The 23077-nt window shown below is 34.0% G+C and overlaps 1 protein-coding gene across 1 annotated transcript; it reads right to left on the bottom strand.

The window, feature by feature from the left end:
* Nucleotides 1–31: 31 nt before the first annotated feature.
* On the bottom strand, nucleotides 32–22820 carry LOC128216843 (uncharacterized). The gene is made up of 14 exons (XM_052923522.1): nucleotides 22632–22820; nucleotides 21415–21531; nucleotides 19522–19608; nucleotides 18305–18403; nucleotides 17424–17718; nucleotides 16138–16420; nucleotides 15610–15731; nucleotides 14706–14817; nucleotides 13819–13895; nucleotides 12723–12830; nucleotides 6714–6910; nucleotides 5388–5456; nucleotides 4813–4908; nucleotides 32–3685 (listed from the first exon to the last, which is right to left on the bottom strand). The coding sequence occupies exons 1-14, from the start codon at nucleotides 22805–22807 to the stop codon at nucleotides 3514–3516; spliced, it is 2010 nt and encodes a 669-aa protein (XP_052779482.1). The 5' UTR covers nucleotides 22808–22820; the 3' UTR covers nucleotides 32–3513.
* Nucleotides 22821–23077: the final 257 nt, after the last annotated feature.

The following is a 23077-nucleotide window of genomic DNA, read 5'->3' as shown; positions in this document are numbered from 1 at the left end:
CAAGAAACGATTTGAGTTAGTGACTGTGAATATATTATCTTCAATGGAATAAATGAACATTGTTCTATATTTGTTCTATCTGAAAGATACAAACATTAAGGTATTTGAGAAAGAAAAAAAAAAACATTTTGCCATAAACAAAATTATTTGTAGTAATACACACACTGTAAATTATACACGAAAAACTTAACAATGCAATATAGAATCTACATATACGACCTGTGCGTCAAGCTTTTGAGATTTTGTGGACTATATCCAGCATTTATTCACAGATAAAACAAGACTTGCATGTAATAACATTTAATACCTCATTAGATAATGCATTCAAACGTCCAAAAATGAAAGCCATACATACATATGCATTAAATATATCTTCAATTAACACACACCTGAACAATAATACTTTGTCTTTACATATCATGGCTTATGGCTCATCATGCATTTTAATACTTTAAAACCTTCTGTAATTAGTTTCATGAACCTTAATCCTAAGTTCTTTTCACTAAAAAAAACATATAGTATGTTAGGGTGGCACAGACCTGTAAATGGAAAAGGGTCATCTTGTGATCTTAAAGGCCTAGTTTATGGAATGTTTGGAATGACAATCCCCTGCTGTGCATCTCCTGCTAATTCCACTGATGTCACAGTAGGGGCCAATTTCCTGTATATTTGTTTATTGGCTTAGGGCCATTTAGTGTCCATTTCTATAATAAAACTTCCAAAACTGCACAGCAGGATATTCAGATCAGAGATCTTATAAGACAATTAGGCAATTTGATTAAGATCAATACACAGTGATTGTGTACAATACACGGTTTGTGGGTGGGGGTCACTTATAGAAGGATTAAACTAGGCCTTTAACTACTTTCCACATAAGTAAAGTAACACTTAGTTCTATCTTCTTAAATTACTGTACAGAATCTTCTCATTTGAAGATCATACTGTGTGACATTCACAAAATGACAAAAACCTCAATAGACTCCACTCTCTGACCATCTATTATTACCACAACAGTTTTGGTAAATACATGTAAGTCTGCTAGCTTTTTAGTTATTGATTGGTTGTTCGGTAAGCCCAGTGGTTAGTACCCTCGCTTCTCACCTCGGGGCCTGGGCTCATGTGAGTTTGGATTGTGACTACCAAGCTGGATGAGAGGGTTTCCTCTGATACTACAAATAACAATTCATCACTGTCATGTAACATCGTGCCAACAAGAGTGACTAATTATGTTGTAATGACTTGTTTCACAATCGTTATAAATTCAATAAGTTTAAAATAAACTAGTTAATGATTGAAAATCATATTTCGTTTATAGGTCACTTAGAAGGTGCCTTATTCCCCACAATCACCAGGGATCATGTAATGCCTCTTTACAATCTCCTCATCAAGTTTACCTTACTTGATAAGTCAGACAATCATCCTCTTCAGTTCAGTTTTATCTTAATATAGTTATTGGTATGTGCTTCCGTTTCCACAGTTTTGAACATGAAATCATACACATAACATGCTGCAAATCTTTGCCTGCAATTTTTTCTTATCATATTAAAGGAAACTAGAGCTGTCACAGGAGTGACAAATACCCCCCAAATGCCGCCTGGACACAGGAATGGCAAACCATTCCTTTGAAAAGAGGCCATAACTCCAAGGTTACTGCACACTGCATCTTCTTTTATCATGCATGTATTGTTTTATTTAAATCTGTTGAGTAATTTAGAAGTTACACTGCTGACAAGAAAAACTAGCCTTTCATGAGTTATCGTCAGGAAACCGTTTTTCTATTTTTAGTAAAAGTGACCTTGACCTTGGCCCCACCAGCCCCAATATCGAACTTGACCTGTATCTTCTGATGTTTCACCAGTGTACCAAAAATTGTTCAAATCTGTCTAGCCTTTCATGAGTTATCGTCGGAAACCGTTTTTCTATTTTTAGTAACAGTGACCTCGACCTTGGCCCCACCAGCCCCAATATCGAACTTGACCTGTATCTTCTGATGTTACACCTGTGTACCAAAAATTGTTCAAATCTGTCAAGCCTTTCATGAGTTATCGTCCGGAAACTGTTTTTCTATATTTAGTAACAGTGACCTTGACCTTGGCCCTACCAGCCCCAATATCGAAGTTGACCTGTATCTTCTGATGTTACACTTGTGTACCAAAAATTGTTCAAATCTGTCAAGCCTTTCATGAGTTATCATCCGGAAACCGTTTTTCTACTTTTAGTAACAGTGACCTTGACCTTGGCCCCACCAGCCCCAATATCGAACTTGATCTATATCTTCTGATGTTACACCTGTGTACCAAACTGTATCTTCTGATGTTACACCTGTGTACCAAAAATTGTTCAAATCTGTCAAGCCTTTCATGAGTTATCCTCCAGAAACCGTTTTTCTATTTTAGTTAACAGTGACCTTGACCTTGGCCCCACCAGCCCCAATATCGAACTTGACCTGTATCTTCTGATGTTACACCTGTGTACCAAAAATTGTTCAAATCTGTCTAGCCTTTCATGAGTTATCGTCCGGAAACCGTTTTTCTATTTTTAGTAACAGTGACCTTGACCTTGGCCCCACCAGCCCCAATATCGAACTTGACCTGTATCTTCTGATATTACACCTGTGTACCAAAAATTGTTCAAATCTGTCAAGCCTTTCATGAGTTATCGTCCGGAAACCGTTTTTCTACTTTTAGTAACAATGACCTTGACCTTTGCCCCACCAGCCCCAATATCGAACTTGACCTGTATCTTCTGATGTTACACCAGTGTACCAAAAATTGTTCAAATCTGTCTAGCCTTTCATGAGTTATCGTCCGGAAACCGTTTTTCTATTTTTAGTAACAGTGACCTTGACCTTGGCCCCACCAGCCCCAATATCGAACTTGACCTGTATCTTCTGGTGTTACACCTGTGTACCAAAAAATGTTCAAATCTGTCAAGCCTTTCATGAGTTATCGTCCGGAAACCGTTTTTCTATTTTTAGTAACAGTGACCTTGACCTTGGCCCCACCAGCCCCAATATCGAACTTGATCTGTATCTTCTGATGTTACACCTGTGTACCAAATTTTTTTCAAATCTGTCTAGCCTTTCATGAGTTATCGTCCGGAAACCATGAAAACCGACAGACCGACCGACCGACCGACCGACAAGCTCACTCCTATATACCCCCTCAAAATTTGTTTGTGGGGGTATAATAATTATGATGTGTGAATCTGTGTGGCACATGTGTTACTCATTACATGGTCCAGGTTCTGGGCTGGTTGATGGTTTGGGCAGTTTTCCTTGAAGCCTTGATGCCCAAGTTTCAACAAGTTCATTTGTTGAGGTTGGTTCTATTTGAACAATACTTCTTGTATTTCACGATGGATGAGAGCCTTGGACAGCTCAACAATTCCCTTTATTGGAGGGTTGTTCTATTGGAGCGATTCTTCTTATAAATCAAGATGGAAGAGAGTCTCAGACAGCTCAAAAAATTCCTTTATTGGGAGAATGTTCTTTGGAGTGTTTGGTCTTGCAATTTAAGATGGATGAGAGTCTTTGACTGCTGCTGGGTGTAGCATTGGAGCTTCTCCCATGCAAAACAAATTGATGATATTCTTCATCAGTCCAGGAATGTGTGTATAATCCTTGGCAACCTTCAACGGTTGTACACTCCAGCAGTTGGCACTTTTGGAGTACTTGCGAGCAGAGCTACATATGATAAAAAAGAACAAAGATTCATAAGTCGTTTTCTGTTACTCATGCATTGTTATGCAGATTTATACAACTTAAATATCACATTAATCTTCTCATTGTTTGGGAAAATAAATGATTTAACCATGTTATCGGTAAACTAATAGCTGGATGGACTATAACAATCATAAACACAATTTAGGACTAAATAGAGGATAATTGCTTGTTTGAGTGTAAGATCGTAAAATATTTCACCAAGTGAGCACCAACAGTGATATTTCACGAGTGGCGTAATTACCTTTGGTGCCCATGAGGAGAAATATATTGCTTTTTTCACTAAAACATTTTTTTTCTTTTTCTTATATGGCCAAGATTGGGATTAAAAGTCATTTCATTAGAAAAAAGCCAATCTGTATGCTCACATAACATCATTTTGGAAATGACGTCTTTGTTATTGCGTCCCAGCCCTATGTGTACAGATATTTTATTTGAATGTGAGAACGTTCCATATTTTCAAACAGTTAAATATATCAAATTGATATTTTCACTGTTTAAAATAGTGAAATATTAAATTTATTTCACTTATAAGTCGCTATTAACCACCAGAAAGCATATAATGTAAGGATCTTGATGTTTGTAAAATGAATTGTACCTTTAAAATCAATAATGGAATGAATCAGGCACCAAGTGATGGGTAAAACTCCTAGCCTATAAATTACTTGTTAAGCATCGTCGGTACATTCCAAGATATTAATACCATGGGCAAATTGACTGACAAAATCTCTTATAAATGAATATCCATGAGGCAGGGGCGACAACTCTCCTCCTTCCAATGTAATCGCATGTTATAATAAAAAAAATTCTTCAATAACCCTGTATTGTTAGTTGTCACAACAGGTGAGTGGTCTACTTGGCAGTGTTAAAATTCTAAAGAGCTGGCGGACAGAGTTCGATTCCAGCTATCACCAGAATATTTTTTTCAGTCGGTGCATATTTCCACATTGGTTCCTTGTCAAACATATTAAACTACCTCATTAATTATGATTACGAGATTTTCCTAGACAAATCGCCCACCATACACAACAAAGTAGTGAATCAGGGGTATCCGACGATGCTTGTGAAGATACTGAGTGATGGCTATTTACCAAGGACTGCCCTTCTTGTTCTTTCTATATGGTCTGTCAAGATGTTTCATGTAGTCTATAGCTGCTATCTGGCATCGACACTTGTAAACATCGTATCTGTTGAATAAATACATGTAGCAAAGATATTTAAAGTCAGTGAATGAAGTGTTCTCAATAAATTTGGGTTGAACCTTCTCAAATAGTCAAGAAACTGACCAGCTTATAAATATTGCACAAGATACTGCTAATTTTTAATTTTTGGGCGCCTTATGGAATTTGCTCGCGTGTCCTACTGCGTTAATACAGAAAAAAATGTGATCAATCCTTTAATAACTTTTTCAATATAAAATAGCAAGGTTAATCAATGATCAGTTTAACAAATGATCTTTTGCCATCTGATACATCAGTCAATTGACATAGTAATTTCAGCTTGTTGCAAGCAAATGCCTAATGTTGCCATAGCAATTGTCAGCTAAAACATCCCTTTAGAATTTAAACAAAAAAATATGTAAATACAAATGTATTTTGAATAACCATTTTTGCTTTGTTAATAACTTGACTCGATCATTACAAGCACAAACATAGATATATCTTACGAATATGCATGGCGCTTCGAGACATACATCAGAATGTGATTGTTGAAGGACTCTAACTCTGATGTTGTTCTGAAAGAATAAAAATCCATTTAAACAGCAGCCTGTTGTGCAGACTCCCAAGCCCACAGAAGACTGATCACCTCTATAGGGTTGTGATTGACCTGGCAGCTGAAGGGCTGAAACCATATGGTGATAGGTTTATGGAGGGCAAAGGGGGTGAAACACCCAGCAGCAGAAGCAAAACTGGCTTTTTAGGAGCCATTTTGAGGGATCTCCTGACTTTAAATTTGAAGCAAACTGGAGTGTCAAATTCAACACTAACAACAAACAAAGTAATATCCTAAACCAATCAGTTAACTTTTTTTAGTAAGTTAAAAAGATAAAAAATAATAAATCCTTAATTTTTGGGTCTGTGATGCCATTTTATCCTCGGAAGTCTGCGCACAATTCCCTGCCCTGCAGTTTAATTGACACTTGTTGATGATAGTGTTTAAACCCCCCCCCCCCCCCATGAACACCCCCATTGTTACATGTATAAATTTACTTAATTTATTGATTGATGTTGATAAGTAACCATTAGTACCAGTCCTGAATATTGTAGATTCATGTTCTTGATTATACCTTTTCTGGGAAGAACTTACTTGCAACATTTGCATTTTAGCCTACAGGAATATGTCCCAAAAGCCTTTATAAAACCTTACGTAATGTCACAAAATACATCTTACAGGCCAAAATAGACCATCATTCACATATCTAGTGCTTTACAATAATTACACCATTTGTCGGTAAATGAAAGTATTTCTATTCAAATGACCACACACAGAAACTTCTGCACTAATAAGACACACTATACAGCAAACAGATATTTTAGTATCTTTAAAGGGACTAGACACCAGGTGATACAATTGCAAAAAAAAAAGATTGTCGAAAACTTACATCAAATTTATATTGTTTTGTACGCATTGAATTTTACTTACTGGTGAATCACATCGCTTACGACACATGTATCTTTGCAGTTTTTGCGTATTTTTCCAATTCAAAATTAAAGGGGTTTGTTTACCATGTTGATACCAGTAAATAGCGTTGTTATATTTATCTGTACTAATCACGTGACTTTTACATGCTAAATACACACTATAAACCATTATGAACATTTTTTAAATGGGTAAGACAATGACAAAATATTCTTTTAATCATGTATGGTAATGTATTATAGGTTTCATACTATCTGATATTGACAATTCTAGGCTCATTTTGAGTAAATACTGTATTTGCTGATTTTAAGACCATCTGGTGTCTAATCCCTTTAATCTCAAGTGAACTTACTGACAAGTGACATAGTATTTCATTGTATTTAGAAATCTGGGTGCTGTGATGATCTTTTCCAGTGTTTCCATCTCTATGCCTGTAGGATTTATCCACTCCTTCTGTTTTTCTCCGTCGGTAAGTGGTCCATGGTTACAACCTCCGTGTCCCCATTCATGCCGGTTCGATACATGGTTTAGCACTGATACGAGTCGCGTCTGTACAAAGGAGATACCAAAAGGGGATGACATCTTAGGACAATGTTAAGAAAGCTTGTTTTTATTTTATACTTATAAAGAAGTGGTGGGAATCCGTTCCAGTTTGACTTACAATAATCAGATCCACTCATGTAGCCAATTATTGATTGTACAATCCTTTATTGACAATAATTTAATTGTAGTTTTACACTTGTTCAATAACTAATAATCCTTAACTATACTTATGTTATATGTATGTTTGAATGTAATTAGTGTTATTGCATTCAGAACTCCTCGGCCATTTTATCGAAAACAACCTCGGATGTATGCCGTTACATCAGTTGAAGTAGTCCGTAAATTTTTGAATAATATCATTAATTAAATGTAGTGTTTAAGAGTTGTATTTATTGCTCTCACTTTAAATTGATTGCCAGTGAAGTGTATTATTGCAAACATAATTAAGATTCCCAAGAGATAAGTCCTAAAGTTTAACACTTAATTAAGATTACTACACGATCTATTTGCAGCGGACTTAAACGTACCACTTTTTGAGTATGTAAACCGTCCAAATACATCCGAGGTTGTTTTTGGAAAAAATGGCCGAGGAGCTCCGAATGGTGTTATTGTTGCCTTCGGCCATATTGTTAATGAGAAGAACTAAACACTTCCAAATGTATAAATGAACTCAGAGAAAATTGGCAAAATAAACAGAACACAAATAACGAGAGGAAAAAAGAAAACAACTCGCTGGTTGAATCGATGATGACCAAATACAATTGATTGTTGCTGATTTCAGGCCCAACCAATCAATTTTAGACTATAATTGAACATCGGAACATCACTAGTATAAAGGGACATTATTTTTTTCAAATGCTTTTAAATTTTCCACTCCCTATAACAGTAATTGAAATGATGACCTTATCATGCCCCTGATCTCAACCAAAATATAAGACCATGAACATTTTCAAGACTCCATATAAAATTGACCCATGTCATTCCTATTGTAGAACCTTGAATCATGGCCGTAAAATGATTTTTTGCTTGCCTTGTATATATTTGTATATATTGTTTGAATAAACAAAAATGTCCATGAAAAAAATGTGTGTCATTTCGGCCTGATTTTGTATTAGAAAAACACACACAGCATATAAAAATCACTAATATTACAGAATATGTCCATCTATAACAGTTTTCAAAATAAATTTAACCACAGTTTTATATTGCTCTCTTTTTTACTCATTTTACTTATCTACCTATCATTATGTGATTCATGATATTTTCAACATTAAAAAATAAGTGTTTTTGGCTTTCACAATACCTTTGATGCTAATACTGATTGTATTGGTGTTCTTCAGCGCATAATTTATAGTTTTTGATAACAGGAAAAAATCAGGAAACAATTTGCCTAATAAAAAAGAAAGAAAAAAATATAACCTACCTACCCTATTTTGGGGGTCATAAAATCTGAAACAAACACTTATTTTATGCCTGATGCATTTATGATATGCAGTGGAATAATTTCTGTTTTACCAAATACTGTCTAACCTTATTACCAGGGTTTTAGCTGAAGAGATATGGAAAAGTGCTGCACCCTGTCCTATTTAGTAGCAGCCTTCTGCCCTCATGGAGACCAGCATGGAAAACCTTCCGCCGTCATAGAATTAAATGCTCAAGACTGTCAAATATTTCTATTGAATTGTTAAAAACTTAAAACTACACTTTAGATTAACAAGAGCTGTTGTAAGACAGCGCGCTCGACGACACCCCTTTGACTTGGAAGTGAATACAATAACGATGTAATATTACCAAGTTTGGTCTCTTTATGTCAAACCTAACTAAAATTATTTGTTACATAACATGACTTTGATGCTGCCCTCCCACCAGCCCGCCCGAACAATGACGCAAGTCATTCAAATAACTTGATTTCCCATAATGAAAATGTGGTTAAGAGTATACAAATATGCCTTTCAAAAGAAATCAAAATAATTTGTATTTAGGGTTAAAATGGAGTTATGTTTCTTGTTGTAAGATGGTCGTTGATAATTTTGAATTTTATTAAGTGCATTGAATGAAAGGTATAGAAGTTTTTTATTAAAATCCCAACATGCCCTATACTTTAACTTGCCCTAAAACTTTAACAGACAGACAGACATTTTATTTCGACTTGTACAAAGTACATCGTCAACAACACATATATTTATAATTATCAATGTCAACGTGAATGCATAGTAACAAACAATATAGTACACACGAGTATATATACAAAAAATAACAAAAAGTTATAATAAATAGGTTAAATATTGTAATATTAAAATCTATCTAAATCAGAGGATGAACAATTTTTACCATGTTAAGTTCTAACATTTATTAAAGAGGATCTTACTTTAAGAGAGTCTTTAACAAACATACATAATTTAATAACCTCAGTTCTCTTATTTGATTGCAGCAATTGTAAATATTTAAATACAGACGGTCTAATATAATAGCATTTCTTAATATATGGCTTTCTCATATCATTAAAAGACGGGCACACACAGACAAAATGAAATTCATCTTCAATATCGTTGGAATTACAACATAGACAATATCTTTGATTGCGTACAATATTATTTCTGGCTTATCTACCGGTTTGGATACGAAGTGGGTGCACAGACAGTCGTAGTCTACAAAAGAAAAATCGTAAACTTTTGGGCAGAATGTCAAGATAACTTTCATATTCAAGACTAGTTTTAAAATGTCTATACATATCTAAAACTGTGCTGTTTTCTAGAGTACCATACCAATCTTGTTTAAACGCATCGTATATTCTACACCTGAAGACTGTCATAAATGTATTAACATTAATATTGTTGAAATCATCATAAACGTAGCTGAAACCATAATCATTTAGCATTTTTCTAATGTTATACACCCAATTACGACAACCTTTATTACAATCATACTTTGCTTGTAAATAAAAATAAACAGTTTTAATAATAATATTATCAGTGGTAGCAACCCTAAACCAATATGACAACATACGTACATATCGTTGAATATATAGCGGGTATCTACCTAATTCTCCATAAACAGTCGCATTGCAAGTATTGGTTTTGACTCTTAATAATCTTTTACAAAACTTAAGATGAATTCTTTCTAATTCCTTAGATTTGGTGTACCCCCAAACCTCCGCTGAATTATTTAAAATTGAACCAACAAATGCGTCAAATAACTGACACGATATTTTTGGTTTTAAGTCATACTCTTGACATTTACAAAATAAAACATTCATTGCCTTAAGGGCTTTGCCAATCAAGTGTTCCTGGTTAAGATTAAAATTGCCAGTATAATTAAACACCACACCTAAACAGTTAAAGTTGTTAACAACGTGAATATCGTGGCCATTATATGTCCATTTTTCATTAGGTAATAACCCGCCTCTTTTACGAAACACCATAATTTTGGTTTTATCGGTATTCACTTTTAATCCCCAAGTATTGCAATAATTTGCTAAATTGTCCAAATGCGTTTGAATTTCATCAGGAGATTTTCCTACAATGGCCATGTCATGGGCAAATAATAATAAAATCCATACAATATCATCTATGTGTAATCCTGAATTTATATCACTTTGCAAATATAACTCAATATCTTCTACGAATAGGGAAAACAATAAAGGGGACATAACTTCCCCTTGCCGTAAGCCTACAACATAACTAAAATATTCAGAATATGATGATAATTATTTAACACATGATTTAACTTTTTGATACATGTCCCGAACAATTCTAAGTATTTTTCCTTGTATTCCACGTTTTTACATTTTCAGCCATAGTGCATTTCTATGAATAGTATCAAAACATTTCATTATGTCGACAAAAATAATATATAGCCTTTTATTTTCAAACAAATAATTCTGTATCAGAGATAACAGTATAAATATAGCATCTGTTGTAGAGCGACCCTTTCGAAATCCGAAATAATATCATGTTGTTCACAAAAAGTTTCAACACACTTTTTTATAACTTCAGTCAATCAGGGGCTATAACTTGAAATAAGGATAATATGGAATTATGTAACCTCATTGGGTGATGGTCCTGAACAATTATGTGAATTATTAAGTCAATTGAACGAAGGGTATAGAAGTTATTAATAAATATCCCAACCTGCCCTAAATCTTTAACCTAAGTTCCATAGTCAATCAGGGGCCATAATCTGTGTAAAGTATAATATGGAGTTATCTAACCTCATCATGTGATGGCCCTGAACAACTATGTGAAGTATTAAGTCAATTGAATGAAGGGTATTGGACTTATAAGTGAAAATCCCAACTTGCCCTAAAAATTTAACCGGACACCGACGCTGGGGCAAGTGGTATAGCCTACCTATTCTTCGAATAGTCTAGCTAAAACTACATACACACTTTACATATCTGGCAGTTGAAACCTAATATCATTTCAATTAAACACAATTTCTAACATTTTCTGCCGGATTCATAATGGACCAGTTCTTCATGGGTACCACTCAAAATACCCACACCTCAAAAATGGCAAAGTAGTCAAAATACCCAGAGCAGAATTTTCAGGGTATTCAAAATACCCACAGTAGAATATTCAGGGTATTCAAAATACCCACAGTAGAATTTCCAGGGTATTCAAAATACCCACAGCAGAATTTTCAGAGTATTCAAAATACCCACAGCAGAATTTTCAGGGTAGTCAAAATACCCACAGTAGAATTTCCAGGGTATTCAAAATACCCACAGTAGAATATTCAGGGTATTCAAAATACCCACAGTAGAATATTCAGGGTATTCAAAATACCCACAGTAGAATATTCAGGGTATTCAAAATACCCACAGTAGAATATTCAGGGTAGTCAAAATACCCACAGTCATGGATACCAGTTCCATATCAATCACTACAAAAAAAACTATTTATTGCAACTTTCCTTTGAAGAATTGGAATAAGGTGGGTAATTCAGTCAATCATTTAATTTTAAGCTTATGATCTTTTTTAATAATTACTTTATCTTCATATAAAAAGGGTAAATTAAATGTTAAATTGGAGTAAAGTGGGTAATTAAGTATATCAATTAATTTGAACCTGTTGATCTTTTTCTGATAATTACTTTGTTTGTCTGCATGAATCCTATTTGGGTGACTTACCTTTCCCTTTCTCAACATATTTTCTGTCACTTAATGACAATGGTAAAAGTGCTAAAAGTGACCCAAAACAATTAATAAATTCACAGTTTGACAACCTGAGTAAGGGTATTATAATAACAAACTTTTATCAGTTTGGTAAAAAACTTGCTAAATTGCTTTATTTTTCAGTGAGTGTGTTTTTAACAATCATATTAATTTTGGACTTGTGACAACCCAGGGTGGGTATTTTGAATACCCTGAAAATTCTACTGTGGGTATTTTGAATACCCTGAAAATTCTGCTGTGGGTATTTTGAATACCCTGAAAATTCTGTTGTGGGCATTTTGAATACCCTGAAAATTCTGCTGTGGGTATTTTGAATACCCTGAAAATTCTGCTGTGGGTATTTTGACTACTTTGCCATTTGTGAGGTGTGGGTATTTTGACCATGGGTATTTTGACATACACTCGTTCTTCATAGCTGGATTCAATGTGCCCTGTTTACCCTCAGCACCCTGTCCCTTTTCTGCAGCGCCCTGTCCTTAAATCTTGGCTTAAACCCTATTTTAACAGTTACATGTACCTTTATATGCAACTTCAGGTCTAAAAGACAAGACAGGTTCCTATGCAAATGTAGCGACTAGACTTGATGTCACCATGTATGGTAGCATATTGGCCAGCCGATTAACAGTTAAAAACAAGTCTTACTTTCAACAACATGTCATCCCCACAACAGGTTTCTGCAGAATAGAAGAAATGGTTGATGATCGGACCAATCCAAGGTTTGATGGCATCATTTCCCTTTTCTTGTGAGGCCTGAAATTAAGAACAAAAAGATCATACAAACAAAAATACACAAACTTTGTCACCAATATTCTGGAAGATCATACAAACAAAAATACACAAACTTTGTCACCAATATTCTGGAAGATCTTACAAACAAACATACACAAACTTTGTCACCAATTTTCTGAAAGATCATACAAACAAAAATACACAAACTTTGTCACTAATATTCTGGAAGATCTTACAAACAAAAATACACAAACTTTGTCACTAATATTCTGGAAGATCTTACAAACAAAAATACACAAACTTTTCCTGGATGTAAACATAATGACATATTTTTTGTGATATTTTATCAAATATCATAGTTCAATCCTCAATAACTCAACTTTTCATTGGGACATACGGGAAACATACAAAAGCCCTCCCTGACAAAAGCCCTCCTGTCTAAAAATGACAAGGCAGACAAAAGCCCTCCCGTGAAAATGACAGGGCGGACAAAAACCCTCCCGTGAAAATGACAGGGCGGACAAAAGCCCTCCCGTGAAAATAACAGGGCGGACAAAAGCCCTCCCCTAACATATTTGAATTCACGTAAATATGAAAGGATTATTCCCATATGAGGATTAAGATTGACAGAGTAAAATGACAAACAGAAGTTTAAATTCACTAAATTCAAGACATACAGGTTATAGTATGACAGAAATGCTGGATCACACTTGATACATCCATATAATTGTGTACTACATTGTTTGGTTAAACTTTAAATGTGTCCATGGGAGTTATATCTTCCAATTGCTGTGTTTGTCAAAAAAGCTTCATCACCTAAATAAAATTCTATTAAAGTTTCTTGACTTAAAGTGAAATAATTTTGGAGTTTTGAGCAACAGAAGATCGCAGGACATCATGGAACAGGACTTTTTATTAAAGTACAATAATATATGGACAGGTCGACTTAAAATATTCAAAGAAGGGATACATCTATATAAGGTTTAATATATAAATATAACAAACTTACAGCACATAACTTCCTGCTAAAGGTTTTTGCACCATGCCACATATCCCAGCTATGTATTATGCTTGGGAATTGTTTTCCTGAAATGAACAGGGCATGTGCAGCTTACATCATGTTTTGTGGAGAGGGCCTTAAATAAACACATGATTCAGATTGTATCATCAGATACCTGTACATGATTGTATGTCAATGGCAGCCATTGCAATCTTCTGCATAATGTGTAATCATTTTTAAACTTAACTATAAATAAAAATTAAAAAAGGTTGTTTTTTTTTACAAACATACTAATAAAACGGTAGGGTCACCATTTCAAAGGAAAGGTTGGGTAACCCTTACCAGAAGTGTTTTTTAGACCTAGCTATTTTGATGCTAAAATGCATGTGTTATCCCCACTTATCAAACCATACAAGCTAAATGTTTACATCTTACTATACAGGTACAAACAAAACTTTGTATGTCAGTATAAAACTCACTCAATGTAAGTATAAAACTCACTCAATGCAAGTATAATACTCACTCAATGCAAGTATAAAACTCACTCAATGCAAGTATAAAACTCACTCAATGCAAGTATAAAACTCACTCAATGTAAGTATAAAACTCACTCAATGTAAGTATAAACTCACTCAATGCAAGTATAATACTCACTCAATGCAAGTATAAAACTCACTCAATGTAAGTATAAAACTCACTCAATGCAAGTATAATACTCACTCAATGCAAGTATAAAACTCACTCAATGCAAGTATAATACTCACTCAATGCAAGTATAAAACTCACTCAATGCAAGTATAAAACTCACTCAATGCAAGTATAAAACTCACTCAATGCAAGTATAATACTCACTCAATGCAAGTATAAAACTCACTCAATGTAAGTATAATACTCACTCATTATGGAAGAGATCTGTGGGTGTGCATCTGTAACGACCTCTGTGACATTTACAGTATTTTGAAGATCTGTCAATGCTCTTTTGAATCCAGTGGCTTCCATCAGTCCAGCCTGAAAATGCGTACATTGGGAATGGTTTTATCTTATCAAAACAACTACATGTACAACAAAAGTTGTTTAATGTGGGGTTTTAATCAAGTTAGTATAAATAGATACTTACCATGAAACATACATAATAGAAGGAGTTGAAAAGAGTTGTCCCTATAAAACAACTTTCTACTATTTTGAGTGTTCTTTTGCTCCACACAATTGTGTTATCTATTTTTTGCTTAACAACATTTGCATATTGTGACATTTTTCCATGTGACTAAGGGAATGTAGACGCAGATAAGGGTTTTAGCTAGAGTAATGGAAGGGTGATGACTGCTGCAACCTGTCCTTTTATGGTAACACACTTCTGGAAACCAGTATGTGCACCCTCCTGCCTTCAAAGAATTAAATTAAATTTCTTTTATTTGATTAAAACTTGAATGTGATAATAAATTCTTACAAATTTATTGATTTTTTTAATGAAGTTCAAATGTGATACACCAAGTAGTTGCTGAGTTATTGACTTATATGTGCTAACGTGCAAAACCTTAACCAAGGTGCGACACCGAAGGGGTCGCTGACGGGAATGCCAAGTTAGGGTGAGTAGCATAGCTCTTCTTATTCTTCAAATAGTAGTGCTATTAAACCTTGAAAGCCTTATATGGAAGATTGCTTTAATGCCATTCCCCAATATTGAAATTTACAATCTTACATAAATCATAAAAAGCCCACCTACTCTACCTGTTTCTTAGACAAAATGTAACCCTAAACACACTAAAAAAAAAATTGGGGAGGAGCCTAAGTTTAGTTTACCTTTAGTTGACATTCCCTTTTGTCTACAATTTCCATGGCAACTATCTTCTTTGATTTTTGATCCATCACAGTATAAGTGCAATATTTGGCACAGTATCCAGGACTGTCCATTTGACCATTTCCTGCAAGAATTAATCATGAAAATGGATAGTACTTAACATAACAACTTAAAGCTGCATTCTCACAGATGGTCAGTTTTGACACTTTCTAAAAACGTTTTCTCAGAATCGGCTAATTTGGGCATCAATGCCTTCAATTCAGTCAGAAGATAATTCACATTAAAACGAATCTCAAATGATTGGTAAAACTGCCAAAAAGTTTATTTTTTAAAAACCATTAGTAACACTTTTAGCTATAAAACATCAATTTTCGTACTTGAATTTTCGGACTCTCATGGATGTCTAAGACTGTGTTGGGTTCACCAGCTGTCTGCAATTGTTTACAGATGGGCGGACGACAGACGCATAACCATAAGCTCTTATGGAAAAAATCTAGCTTAACTGAAAATAGTAACCTGCTGTTCCTTACCAGAGACCACAACATCCTGACCTCGAACATCCTCCCGTGCAGCAGCTTTGATTTTTGTCCAAAAATCATCAACTGTAGGAACTGTACAGTTTGTTTGGATTTTGTTAAATGTTGACTTGGTTGGCACTCCAATGTTCATAAAACGAAAGAGCAGAGCTATTTTTGTGTAATTGTTTCCTGAGAGTGTTATGGCCGTTGACAACTTTGTATCCCCTAACATTACACTATTTCGTAATAATGGCTGGCTGGACCATGAGTTGACAATGTGGTTATTTGAACAGACCTGAAAACGTAAAAAAAAGTGGAAAAATTATCAGTTGATAAATATAAATACCTGAAGAATGCACTATACATTTTACACTTATAATACAGTGTGAAGAATGCACTTTACATTTTACACTTATAATACAGTGTGAAGAATGCACTTTACATTTAACACTTATAATACAGTGTGAAGAATGCACTTTACATTTTACACTTATAATACAGTGTGAAGAATGCACTTTACATTTTACACTTATAATACAGTGTGAAGAATGCACTTTACATTTTACACTTATAATACAGTGTGAAGAATGCACTTTACATTTTACACTTATAATACAGTGTGAAGAATGCACTTTTCATTTTACACTTATTATACAGTGTGAAGAATGCACTTTACATTTTACAATTATAATACAGTGTGAAGAATGCACTTTACATTTTACACTTATAATACAGTGTGAAGAATGCACTTTACATTTTACACTTATAATACAGTGTGAAGAATGCACTTTACACTTATAATACAGTGTGAAGAATGCACTTTACATTTTACACTTATTATACAGTGTGTGTATAGCATGTGATAAATAACTTCATAAATGCTTTGTCGGAAGGGAATATCTTGCTTCGAATGAAGACTTTAAACAAAGATTACTTTACTATTTCTTCACCACTTTAAATGAAAAATAATGCAGTGTACGATGCTTACAGAGCTCCACCTTCAGTCTTTAACCAGAGTTTGATTGAGAATTTAGTTTTTTAAAACACTTGACAAACCTTTTCACAAAACCGCCCCCCTGATGAAGCACTGTCAAAACATTTTTTTGGAAAGAGATTTGTCAAAGTGTTTGAGGAAACTAATCACCAAATCAAACTGCAGAAATAAAATGAAAGCAGGGCACAAATAATGGTAATCTATAAATAACAATATGTTAATCTATAAGTCTTAAATACTGTACACTCCTAATTGTAAACAGTGTCTTGATTTGCAAATTATTGATAATGAATTAACCACCTACCCAGTCACAAAATACACCAGAACCATTTTTCTTTAATTTCACAACTGTGGTTCCTTTGCACTTGTTACAGTTTAGGTGCAGAGTGGACAAGAGCGGTAGAAGGCAGCTTTCAGATACAAGAAACATCCGGCCATCGATATCTTCTTGGCTAAGCTGTTTAAGTTTTTGTATGTGCGGTGTCTCATCAGAAATATCCTCCTCTAACTTGGGTATTTCAATATCATGTACCTCTAGATTCAAGTCTTCCTCCACCTCCACCTCGTCTGGTTCCTCTGTGGGCAATTCCTTGTTTTCCCTTTGAAAGAGTGTTATCATAACGATGCCATCATTATACTATACTATAAATGCACCCAATTGTATTGTATATGTTCAACGTTGCAAAGCATACAATTGATAAAACAGCATTTATTCTTTTTTGTTAAATTTGAAATGACAACAATCTACTATGGTAATATGGTTATTTGGACAATTTGAAGTGGTGGATATTTCATGAACATTGGATAGAAAATGAAACAGAGGCAGGCAGACAAAATGCCATAGCAAAAGCTCTTAAGTCACCACTAGCAGATTTGAAGGGGGGGGGGATTACCCACTGCCCCCACCCCCCCTTTAAACTATCCAACTTTATTTTTTATGTCCATATCAGAGAAAAAGAATAAAAGAATATGCTAAAAATGCACCATTTTAGAAATTGTAAAATAATTCTGCAGGGAGAATCCAAATTACCACGCAAATATTTTATGTTATATATATATTGAATTTTTGGTTCTGAGGGACGGGCGCACATCAAAATGTTGCACCCCCAAAGCTACGCCCCCTCTAATGTCAATTCCTGGAACCGCCCCTGGTCACTTTCTTTCAGTACAGTTAACATAACTTACGTGTGCCAAATAGACATTTCCCAGGTACTAGGAACGTATGTCTCATCAGCAGAATCATATTCCTCCCCAGCTTCTTTTTCTGAGCCGATTTCTTCAAAGCTGTAGTAAAAGAATGATACTTAAACATGTCACCTGACGACAATACACCAGCTTAATAAATGCTCCAAATACAGATTTTATCCTTGTTATCATTGGTCCTTTTTGACCGAAAATGGGGTTAAAAATTTGACTCCATTCACAATTCCATCCACCCCCCATTCCCCCCGCCAAATCTGTGTAGGGGCATAAAAATCCCAAAGTTGACTGAACTGGAGAATGTTTTGCATGATTACTGGTAGGCAAGAAGTTCTCGGACACTTTTTAGGTTTTATCGAGATATTCTCCTGATTTTTGAAGGTATCCAAATATTTCTGAATTATTGTTTTGGTATAATAAACTTCAGCTCCTTATCTGTTAAAATAATGGAAAATTAAGTGAAACTAAATAACTGAATTTAATTTATTTGGCTCCAAAAAGGTGTTCAAAAAGGGGTCAAATTTTAGTTCAGGCAACAAAAGTAGTTCTTGTATTGCTGTCTGAAAACTACTCGCCTATTGGTATTGTCTGCTGCTTCATATGGTCAAGCTGTCAGTTACTTGTTAAAAACTTCAGTCAACACAAAACAGGAACCATAGTTGAAGTCTGACCATCTTTTAGACCATTAAGTTGCCTTACACACAATTGATTTTGGTTCTGAAGTTCCATATACTTCTTGGCTTGGCATTTTATACATGTAATGTTATCTCTCTTGTTCAGACAAGTGACTAACATTAGTCCTGTATAAATATGAAAAGATATGCCATTAGGCCAATGTTACTTTAAATTGCTAGATCATTTATTTTTTAAATTGGGGGGCGGGGGGTGAAATTTTATTTTTTATTTTTCTTAAATGTCTGTTTCACCGTTGAATATGTGTTAATGTTCTTTCTTATTGCATAAAGGACTATATATGTGTTTCTAGACAAGCCACAAACTTGATTGTAAAACTTCTCCTTTTTTTACATGTGAATGTTTTACATCAATACTGTCTTAATAATCGCTGTCTCTGAACAGTACGGACCGATACACAATACAGACCCTAGTTCAACTTTTTTATTTGAGTTAATAAAATTTAAGGGGTGGCTGATAAAAGATAAGGCGGGAATGAAAATCTAGCAATTAATTTGTAGTTGACCTACCTCGCAAATGTTTTCTTTTCTGGCGGTTGTCTGCTTTCTTTAATCTCAGTCTTGACTACCACACCAACCTTCCTACCGTTAGGGTCTCTAAAAATATTAGACAATAAACCCGTTATTTAGAATACAATTTACATTTTTAGCCAATAAAATTGAAGACAGGCATCCATAAAGTACTACATTAATCATAAAGAATTTCAACTTTCGCTGGTGTTTAAAGGTCCGCCTACTGCCACTCATCCAATACATACTCCCTGCATCCGATTTTGTTTGACATTGTATCAACCAATGAGGTTGTGTTCTAAGTCAGTTAATTGACCTGAAGTAATATCTTAATGATGAAGAAAGGGCTTGTTTGCTATGCTCACTCTGCCCACTCTTAATCATTAAAAATTTACTTCATGTCATCTTACTATTACAAAGGACAAATTTCAATACAGACAACAACACACAAAAAGTCAATCTTCTACGCAGTGATCTCCCCTAACAGGCAGAATCATGAGCAAGTTTAACTGTATTTCAGCTGCATAAACTATATAATAGTTTAATGTTTTTTCTTTGCTCTTTTTGAGATAGTTTTAATCAAATTTCAATTATTCAAGGTGCATTGAGGTTAAATACAAAAATATTTATTTAAAACTAAAGATAATTTACAATCTTTACCAATATGATATATGGTCAAGTGACAGTAATTACTAGTGATGTTCCGATAATCGATTATAATCGAAAATTGATTGGTTGGGCCTGAAATCAGTGACAATGGATTGTATTTGGTTATAATTGATTATCGAAAAAAAAATAAAAAAAATATGTAAATATTAAAAAATATAATGAAAAAAATATTGGTAAATGTTCAGATGTTAACTTCAACAAAATGGTTGATAAAAGCCACAATGAGCAAGAAAATTAACTATTTTTATACATCAACACTTACTAACTTCAATCATAGACAGTATGTATATGCATATATATAATGATTACAAGTTAATACTGTGCATGAATGAAACTACAATTCAGTTTCTATCTTAATATTTTAAAAAAAACGATTGTTCTATCGATAATCGGTTTAAATAAAATACTTGAGTGGAACCGATTATCAATAGTAAAATGGGAACCGATTGCTAACACTAGAAATTACTGTACTGTAAGGGAAGTAACACTGCCTGGAGTATGAAAAATAGTAGAATTACAACACACTGCCACAGCAACCATAATTCTTACTAAAATCAATTTAATGTGATTTATTAAGAACATAACATGAGAAAAAAAAATGTCTTCTTTATAGGTGTTGGTAGTATTGCATTTTATTCTGTCTGCGAAAATTCCTTATCATCCATTCATGGACAGTTTATATAAAGATCATATAATGAAGACGTTATTATAAGTCAAAGGTGCTCGTCATATTGTCTGGATAGTTTTTTTTATTATTATTATTTTTTTTTTTTTTAATTATTATTTATTTTGGTCAAAATAGTGAATATATGTCATTTAAAAATTTATTTCACAATTTTTCATGAAAGAAAATTAGTATAATATATAAATAAATATAAGGTAAACATGTGCAAAAATTCATCAATTCCAAACGGACCTAATCAATAGAGCTTAGTTCCTAAAATAATTCTGATAATCTAAAAAAATTTTACTGTTCTGATAAGGTAAGATTCCCATCTACAAGAAAAATATAACTTTAATGCTATTTATTTATATATTATTCTAATTTTCTTTCATAAAAAATTGTGGAATAATTTTTTAAATGACATGTATTCACTATCTTGACCGAAATAAATAAATAAAAAAAATATTAAAAATAAAAAAAATATTTAAAAAAAGAATGTATTACTGTATCCAGGCTATGTGACGAACACCTGTGTTATAAGTCTGTTGTTTTTAGAGTACCTGTCTGAAGTCACAGATGAGATGCTAGTACCAGACAGTCCAGGCAGGTCAATATGTCCTGTAAGTGGGGTTGACGTAATTCTTCTTTTTTTTCTTGGCTTTTCGCTTTCTTTGTAACTGCAGAAAAAAATAAATACTCGTCATCTCACAAATCCAAGTGTGCCAGCAGACAATTTGAAGTCATTGCTACAAATTAAATAATACCATGATAAAAATAAACGAACACCAGTTAACTTTACTAGTTAACTATTGTTGTTTAAAATTATCAATACTCAATACAACTAATAATTGTATTAATAATCTTAAATTACATGTTTAATGTATCATTAGTTTTTGAATCAATGAAGTAACACATGTAGTATAGAAATGTGAAGTAGACTATCTAGGTTGATTTAACTTATGGTTTGCATTGTCTTAATGACGCAAAAATCTAAAGAAAAATAACAAGAAACAGGAAACAACTTATCATATGACATAATGCTGTATGACGTCACCTGTAACCATGCCCCCTGCCCAGGTCAGGGAGTATTCCGGGGATAGCTGGAGAAATGGGACGTGTTATTACCTTCCAGGTGGCCCCGCAGTGCCTAGTGAATGCAGTGGTTTTGTTTCGCGCCGAAAACAGTAGGGAATGGGCCTTACCTAGGATGTCCCCAGGGTGCGGGGCAATTTACCAGCAGTTTGTACCTGCAGGGCTGGGATTTTACCTAGGATTGGCTGGACCGAAAGTCTAAGTCCCCGCTATTCCCCGGACCTGGAGGGAATGTGGTTACAATATTGACTGGTGCATTAAAATATCACCAGTACTTTTCAAATTTGATTTGATTTTGTTGACTCCTTGCAAAACTGCAGACCCAATAGATAAACAATAGCTTTTGGTATAAGATAAGGATAAAATTAAGATGTATAATAAAAAAAATAATTATCAGATGCCACGAAGGGTGTATGCATATTTAATAAATAATGACATTTGATATTTACATGTACTACACTCTACAGACTACAGTCAATCGCACACCGATGATCAAACTGTCATTTATCTTTAAACATTAGATCAAGTTTTTTAAACTGAATGAGAATAATCACAACAAGGCAAACGTTGAACGCCAATAACAATAACATTAAATGAGTGTGGAACTAAAACACAAACCGAAAGGCCGAAATCACATGTATATTGTTTACAAAATTTTAATGTTTTGAGACGACCCCTCACTTACCTATCAATTAAGAATTTTGCGACTTCCCCGTCGTGTTGGAAACCATATTCTAGCTTGATTTCATTCCACTGAGATATATTTTCTCGAATATTGACCTGGCGACACCTCTGCATTCTCGCCCTTTCTGCCTTAGCACGTTTTAAATCCGCCTCCGATTTTTCTTTCGGCCTGCCCATGGCGCCCGTTTGTTTAAATTTCGTAAATTTACCTGATACCGGTGCGTGACAAAACAGGATTTCTGTTTTAGCAGTGAAATCCAGCAGGCATCCACTGTTAATTTATTTATTATGACAATATCTTTTTTTTATTGCAATTCGGAATACTGTAGTATGTTTCATAAGAAGTTTATAATTCAATTTTCAATAAAACTGATTAAAAAATGAACACTGTTATAAAAATGTATTTATAATAATAATAATAATAATAATAATAATAATAATAATAAT

Source organism: Mya arenaria, chromosome 14 (assembly GCF_026914265.1).
Source record: "Mya arenaria isolate MELC-2E11 chromosome 14, ASM2691426v1".
NCBI lineage: Eukaryota > Metazoa > Mollusca > Bivalvia > Myida > Myidae > Mya > Mya arenaria.
Note: the sequence above shows the minus strand (reverse complement) of the source record. Positions and strands in the feature narration are given on the sequence as shown.